This window comes from Colobus angolensis, unplaced genomic scaffold (assembly GCF_000951035.1).
Source record: "Colobus angolensis palliatus isolate OR3802 unplaced genomic scaffold, Cang.pa_1.0 Scaffold116, whole genome shotgun sequence".
Classification (NCBI taxonomy): domain Eukaryota; kingdom Metazoa; phylum Chordata; class Mammalia; order Primates; family Cercopithecidae; genus Colobus; species Colobus angolensis.
The window spans coordinates 4101858-4110123 of record NW_012112697.1 but is presented as its reverse complement, the minus strand read 5'-3'; the positions used below and the strand labels follow the sequence as shown (position 1 = coordinate 4110123).

Here is an 8266-nt window from a genome sequence, read left to right as displayed (position 1 = left end):
CATGGTGAAACCCTGTCTCTACAAAAAAAAAAAAATTAGCCAGACATGGTGTCACATGCCTGTAGTTCCAGCTACTTGGGAGGCTGAGGTGGGAGGATCGCTTGAGCCTGGGAGTTTGAGGCTGCCACAGTGAGCTGAAGTTGCACCACTGCACTCTCCAGCCTGTGCAACAGAGCCAGATCCTATCTCAAAACAAATAAGCAAGCAATAAAATAAAATATAAAATAAAATTTGATATCAAACTTACCTCAACTACCATTGCGGCAGAGAGAGGCGCAACAGAAGCATCTGAGAGGTAGGAGGCCTGGATGGGAGGAAAGAGGGGCAGAGTCTCCTGTGGCGCAATCAACGGGAAGAGCTGCCCAATGACAAGATTGATGGGGAAGAGGATGACAGCAGTGTGGATGCTGATCAGCAGCTCAGACCAGGCCACAGCAAACGGACCCACTGAAAGAAAAGCATGACGTCAACTTTTATCGTCAACAATTAACATAATCGCAAAGTCATTCCTCTCCTAGGTTTAACTATTCACTGAGGAAGTTAACTACATTTATCTCGGGATAAAATTATCATGGCAGTAAAGACCATGTTGTGTTCCTAACACTGCTTCATTTGTTAATGAATGAGAACACTGAGAACATTTGTTCGAGTATTCTAATGTCAGGGCAGTGGAAGAAAAATGAAGGCACAATGTATTAGTCTTTTTTCACATTGCTATAAAGAACTACCTGAGACTGGGTAATTTATAAAGAAAAGAGGTTTAATTGACTCACAGTTCTCCACGGCTGGGGAGGCCTCAGGAAACTTACAATCGTGGCAGAAGGTGAAGAGGAAGCAAGACACCTTACATGGCATTACAAAGCATTACAAAGCACTACAAAGCACCTTACGTGGCATTACACTTTACATGCCTTACAAAGCAAGGCATCTTGCACAGCGGCAGAAGAGTGACGAGGGAATTGCCACACACTGTTTTTATCGCCCCGAGATGGAGTTTTGCTTTGTCACCCATGCTGGAGTGCAGTGGCGCAATGTTGGCTCACTGCAACCTCTGCCTCTGCGGTTCAGTTCAAGCAATTAAACCATCAGATCTCATGAGAACTCACTCACTATCATGGGAAAAGCATGGGAGAAACTGCCCCCATGATCCAGTCACCTCCCAGCAAATCCCTCCCCCAGTACAGGGGGATTACACGTGGACGTGAGATTTGGGTGGGGACACAGAGCCAAACCGTATCACACAACACGATTCTGTTTCTAACCCTGACAGTAAGGACAATGGAGTCCAGTGGAAGTATTACAGAGTAGGCTAGGCACGGTGGCTCAGGCTTGTAATCCCAGCATTTCAGGAGGCTGAGGCAGGAGGATCACTTGAGGCCAGGAGTTCCAGACCAAGCCTGGGAAACAGAGTGAGACCCTGTCCAAAAAAAAAAAAAAGGGTTGCTTACTACAAACAACACACATCAGGGCTTATCCGTACATTGTTCATCTCTCTTGGCAGTGGTGCTGTTTATCTTCCAGAACATAACATTGATGACCATGTTGCAGAGTAGCAGTGTCACGCAGCACGACAGCCGTTGGACCCTTGTAAACTGGTTCCAGGGATGCCGAGTTGCAACTGAAAGCCACAGATAATCCTGGGTGAACTTTTCTACAATCATGGAGGAAAACAGATGTCTGAAAAGAGAAATTAGAAGAGGAAATACATGAGATTTTACTCTGAAATTGCACCAGTTTAAGATGTGATTTGCCCAGCAACAAGCAACGTAACAACTCCCAAGCCTCTATTCAACACCTCTGTGAATAAACTTTCAGATATTGTAATTCTTTTATTTAAATTCTTTTACCACCACACAAATGTGTCCATGTAAGATTCTTTTGTTATTTTAGGATAAAAGGTTGTTGAGGATAATTTATACGGTATGCGAGTTTAAAATTAAAAATGGTTGTTTTAGCTTTATAAGAGTTTTGATAAATCTTTTACTCTTCAAAAGTTTACATTAAACTACTGCTCAAAATACTTTGGTAAATTCATACTCTGAGCACTTTCTCTACTCCAAATATGGAGGCACTATAAATAATATCTCAAAAGAAAAAACCAAAAAGACTTTGCTGGGCTTAAACACAAAATCAACCTTTCTGAGGAAGAGAAGCAGAATGAGAGAACAAGGCGGTGAGAGTGAGGTAGAAGCCACAGGATTACTGAGCTCCTGATCCGGAAGAAGGTAGTACAAAAGTGGGAGCTGGACTTTTGTAGGGTAACTGAAACTCAAAATGTTTCACTGGGTGCAGGAAAGGGCGGGACAAAACCAACTTCACTGCTAGAAGCTAGGGTTGAGGCTGGAGCTCATGAAAGGATACGTCAGAACAAAACCACCTCTGTAGGGCTACACATTTATAGTAAGGAGGTGAGGAAAAAAAGGACAGCTTCATGACCGGCAACTGAGTCAAGAGATCCAAGACTCATGACAAGATCTGCAGTACTCCTAGTTTCATTAATTTCACTGAAAAATAGGAGCTCCAAAGTTCCATATAATAAAGCCCAGTTCTAGACTAGAGATGTGAAAGGTTGGAATGAAAACAGTAGCAAAACCAGTCAGGGGTGGTGTTTGTGGTGGGAGGGGTGAGAGGTATGGTATGTGTGTGTATGGAGGTGCAGTGGTAGGGAGAGGAGTGGGAAGGAGACTGAAAATAATAATCCAGCCCAAAAGAAATTAATGTAATGGGACCCAGAAGGCAGAGGTTGCAGTGAGCCGAGATCGCACCACTGCACTCTAGCCTGGGCTACAGAGAGAGACTCTATCTAAAAAACGAACAAAAAAAGTGGTGTATATAAACATACACACACAACGGAATATCATTTAGTTTAGTTTTTTGTTTGTTTTTGAGACAGGGTCTTGTGGGTCACCCAGGTTGGAGTGGAGTGCAGTGGTGAGATCTTAGCTCACTGCAACCTCCATCCCCCGACTCAAGTGATCCTCCCACCTCAGCCTCCCAGGTAGCTGGGACCACAGGTGCTCACCACCACATCTAATAGAGTTTAGCTGTATCCCCACCCAAATCTCATCTTCAATTGTAGTTCCCAAAATCCTCTCCTCTATCATGGGAGGAACCAGGTGGAGATAACGGAATCATGGGGTTGGTTTCCCCCATCCTGTTCTTGTGATAGTGAGCGAGTTCTCACAAGACCTGATGGTTTTATAACGTGCTTCCCACTTCACTGGGCACTCATTCTCCTTGCTGCTGCCATGTGAAGAAGGATGTGTTTGCTTCCCCTTCTGCCATGATTGTAAGTTTCCTGAGGCCTCCCAAGCCATGCTGAACTGTGAGTGAATTAAACATCTTTCCTTTACAAATTACCCAGTCTCAGGTATGTCTCCATAGCAGCATGAGAATGTACTAAATATAACACCTGGCTAATTTGGGCTAATTTTTGTAGCGATGGGGTTTTGCCATGTTGCCCAGGCTGGTCCCGAACTCCTGAGCTCAAGTGATCCACCTGTCTCAACCTCCCAAAGTGCTGGGATTCCAGGTGTTAGCCACTGCACCTAGCCCATCACTGAACTTTAAAAAGGAAGAATTTTTTTTTTTTTTTAGATGGAGTTTCACTCTTGTCGCCTAGGCTGCAGTGCAATGGCGCGATCTTGGCTCAGTGCAACCTTCACCTCCCAAGTTCAAGCAATTCTCCTGTGTCAGCCACCCAAGTAGCTGGGATTACAGGCACCCACAACCATGCCTGGCTAATTTTTGTATTTTTAGCAGAGATGGAGTTTCACCATGTTGGCCAAGCTGGTCTCGAACTCCTGACCTCTGGTGATCCACCTGCCCTGGCCTCCCAAAGTGCTGAGATGATAGGTGTGAGCCACTGCACCTGGCCCAAAAAGGAAGGAAATTCTTGCACATATTACAACATGAATGAACCCTGAGGATATTACGATAAATGAAATAAGGTAGTCACAGAAAGACAAATACTGTATGCTTCTGCTTACACGAGGAATGTGAAGTAATGAAATGTATAGAAATAGAATAGTTGCCAAGTGTTGGAAGGCGGAGGAAACAGGAAGTTATTCAATGGGTGTAGAGTTTCAGTTTTGCAAGGTGAAAAAGTTCTGGAGCTCTGTTGCACAACAACGTGAATACATATACTACTACTGAACTGAGTGCTTAAAAATGTTAAGATGGTAAATGTTATAGTTTTTGCCACAACTTTAAAAAGTGTAAAAATAGTGTAAACATATTTTTAATATGTTTAATAACATAAATAAATATATAGCTTGCAACTTTTCTGCCTTAAAAAATAACTACATGCAGCAGTGATTATGAATCTATGTTATGGACGCACGATACATGAACATGTAATTTGTATGACAACAGTAGCACAAAGGAGCAGGAAGGGAACTGAGCTATAAGAGTGAATTTTTTTTTTTTTCAGACGGTGTCTCACTCTGTCGCCCAAGCTGGAGTGCAGTGGCGCGATCTTGGCTCACTGCAGGCTCCGCCTCCCGGGTTTACGCCATTCTCCTGCCTCAGCCTCCCAAGTAGCTGGGACTACAGGCGCCTGCCACCACGCCCAGCTAGTTTTTTGTATTTTTAATAGAGACGGGGTTTCACCATGTTAGCCAGGATGGTCTCGATCTCCTGATCTCGTGATCCGCCCGTCTCGGCCTCCCAAAGTTCTGGGATTACAGGCTTGAGCCACCGCGCCCGGCCGCGAAGCTGAATTTCTTACATGTGTTTTGGCCACTGCAATCACAGGTTTTGCTTTAAAAAATTTATATCTTAACTTACATATAGTTAAAAAAAAGTTTGCTTTTTGGTGTATAATTCCATGAGTGTTGATTAATACTTAGAGTTGTATATCCACCATTACAGTCAAGATACCAAGAAGTTTCATCACCCCCAAAATTCCCTCAGGCTGTCCCTTTGTATTTATATTTATGTTTTAGAAGGAACAGTCCATATCTTTTAGAAATATAAAGTCTGAAATACATGAAATGGATAAAATGATATGAAGTCTGATATCGTTCCCCCAAATAACAGATGAAACAAGATTGGCCATGAGATGGTTATTGTTGAAGCTGAGTGGTGGGACTTTAGAATGCATTATACTAGTCTTCACACTTTTGTGTAGGTTTGACATTTTTCTTAATTAAAAACATTTTAAGTTTTTTGTTATTTTTTCAAAGTGGTTTGGGTTGTTGATTTGTTACTGTCCTCTTTGCTCCTCAATCCTTTTCTGCCATACTTCTTAGTTTTTTCTGTCATGAATTTCACGTATCCCTAACAAATGTCAGTTTGCCTTTTTCTTTTTAGTTTTGAGACAAGGTCTTGCTCTGTCACCTAGGCTGGAGTGCAGTGGCACAATCACGGCTTACTGCAGCCTCAACCTCTGGGCCAAGCCATCCTCCCACCTTAGACTCCCAAGCAGCTGGAACTCCAGGAGCACACCACCATGCCTGGCTAATTATTTCTAATTTTTGTAGACTTGGAGTTTCATCATGTTGCCCAGGCTGGTCTCAAACACCTGGACTCAAGCAATCTGCCTGCCTTGGCGTCCCAAGGTGCTGGGATTACATGCATGAGCCACTGCACCCAGTCTGGTTTGCCTATTTGTTTTCTGTTATGTTGCATTGTCAAAACCACTAGGCACCTTGGATTGACACCCAGGGACCTCAGCGTCCCTAACTTCTGCAACTCCAGAGGTTCTTCCCGTCCCGCGCATACCTTTCCTGGCTGGCTGATGAAGACGTTTTGAAGCACTGATAAAATAAATGAAATCATCCAGCTGGTGGCTTGGTCTTTGCTCAATTCCAAGCTATAAAGTGCTGTAAAAAAGGCTGAAGCCAGGCTAGTGAGACCTAGGAGGAGCCAGCAGACTGCAGTCAACCATTTGGACAGGCCATTAGAGATGAGCTTTCTTCCTTCTTCTGAGCTTAGGATGGCAAAACTGGTGACTTCTCTGAAGCACAAAAGTTGAAGGAATAATCTCATATGCATCAGCTGAGAGAGAGGATGAGGAAGATTACAGGGGATAAAGAAGGCTTGGTGTGGTGCATTACCTGGATGGCTCTTGCTCTGTGGGAAGAATATGTGTTTCCAAGAGTTCCTGGAGTTTTTGAAGTTGGCTGGCTGCATCTAGGAAGTCACAGGGCTGGTGACCCTGGGTGAGACCCAGCGTGCCTAAGTGAGATTTCAGCCTCTGCAGAACTCTACGCAGGTAACAGCAGAAATGATGGTGGTTTTCAGGAACAACTGAAAATATATTTCAAGTTGACACTCTCACAAGTGGATTGTTTTTTTTTAATCAGTCCTGACCAGGTTGGCCTCGAATGTGTAGCCTCGCCTCCCCGAGTGCCAGGGCAACCAGCCTGAGTCAGGGCAGCTCCCATCACAAGTGGATTTCAATAAGGAGCAATAAGGGGTAGAGAGGAACAATTCATTAATTGATTTGAGGCTATATTTTCCCACTAGTAGAGATTGGACTGTACCCAATCCCTTGCAGTACTACCATCTTCTCTGAGGATGTCGGTGAATTTGTAGCAATTGTAAAATTCTAAGCTTTGATCTCAAGACTTTTAAAACCTCTTTACTGAGTTCTTCACCAGAATGGCAGTACATGTGACCTATACTAGTAAGTGCCCAGGAGACTCAAACCATATTTGAGAATCCATAAATTCCATAATCTCACCATCTCATAAAAGAAAAAGGATGACAAGTTTCAACAGTCTTTGACAAAGCAGACAGGATATGTGGGTCTAATACAGAAAACATTTTTTGTTTTTTTGTTTTTTTTTTTTTGAGATGGAGTCTTGCTCTGTTGCCCAGGCTGAGTGTAGTGGCACAATATTGGTTCATTGCAACCTCCACCTCCCGGGTTCAACTGATTCTCCTGCCTCAGCCTCTCTAGTAGCTGGGATTATAGGCATGTGCCACCACCCTCTGCTAATTTTTGTATTTACAGTAGAGACAGGGTTTCATCACATCATCAGGCTGGTTTTGAACTCCTGACCTCAAGTGATTGCAAGCCTCAGCCTCCCAAAATGCTGTGATTACAGGTGTGAGCCACCCTGCCCAACCTGTGATTTTTTCTTTTTTTCCCTGAGACGGAGTCTGACTATGTTGCCCAGGCTGGAGTGTAGTGGCCCGATCTCAGCTCACTACAACCTCTGCCTCCCGGGTTCAAGCAATTCTGCTGCCTCAGCCTCCCCAGTAGCTGGGATTACAGGTGCCCACCACCACGCCCAGCTCATTTTTGTATTTTCAGTAGAGACAGGGTTTCACCATGTTGGCCAGGCTGGCCCTGATCTCCTGACTTCAGGTAATCCGCCCACCTTGGCCTCTCAAAGTGCTGGGATTACAGGCGTGAGCCACCATGCCTGGCTTGTGTTTTTTACTTAATCCTGTACTTTGTATCACCAGATAGAGACAGATTGTCTAGAAATCATCAAGGGGAACAAAGCTATCAACTCTATATTAGAAGCTTAAGGAAATTAAAACAACCAGAAGGTTGTATCAGGCCTGTCGGTTATGAATGAGTAAGAAAGTAAGAGACATGCAAGGGAGTGGGAGGCAGATGGAAGATTGTTACTGAAATCTACTGAAGTTTACCACGTGCCCACTGGCGCTCTGCCTGCTGATGACAGCTTTGACCCTCCAAGTGAGACGATATGAGGCTGGATAAAAGTTTCACCAGCTTAGTAATGTCACAAGAACTCCATGGCAGCTGCTCACACTTGGAGAGTAGGTATGTATTTCTCCTGAGCAGGAATCTCACAGTTTCCTTTAATTCCTGAATGTAGGACCAAGATGAGAAAAATCACCCTGTTTTTCATTAACCCAGGATTTGTAGCAATTACAGGTGGTAAGGCCGTTTCCTTTAGTCAGAAGGGGATTTGCTTAGCATGAAGAACCACAATTTTTCATGTTCCTTGAATTTTTCAGAGGGCAGTCACCTCACAGCTCATGGTAGCTTCAATACCAGTTTTATGAGAGAATACAGAATGAAAATAGAGACAATTTGATCAAACAGCAAAGACTAAAGCAAGGCCAGAGTAGTGCCCATGCACTCCCATTTAGTTCTCAGTTCTCAGAATACTTAACCATCAAGAGTAAAAGCTAAGCGTGTGGTTGATCACAGTTCAGGGGATAGGAACTGGGAAAAATGTATTACAGGTTAACAGGACCCTGACAGCCTCCCATGAGCTTCTTCCCACTGTTCTCTTCCACTGCGTGGGGAAGGGGAGCATGTAATTTTTTTTTTTTTTTT

The 8266-nt window shown here is 43.9% G+C and overlaps 1 protein-coding gene across 1 annotated transcript in view; it reads right to left on the bottom strand.

Annotated features, from left to right (window-relative positions):
- PKD1L3 (polycystic kidney disease 1-like 3) overlaps positions 1–8266 on the bottom strand; it is a 91967-nt gene that overhangs the window by 29764 nt on the left and 53937 nt on the right. Inside the window, 3 exon segments of the mRNA XM_011962381.1 lie at positions 5725–5959; positions 6060–6252; positions 7609–7789. Coding sequence (XP_011817771.1) covers positions 5725–5959; positions 6060–6252; positions 7609–7789 — 609 coding nt within the window.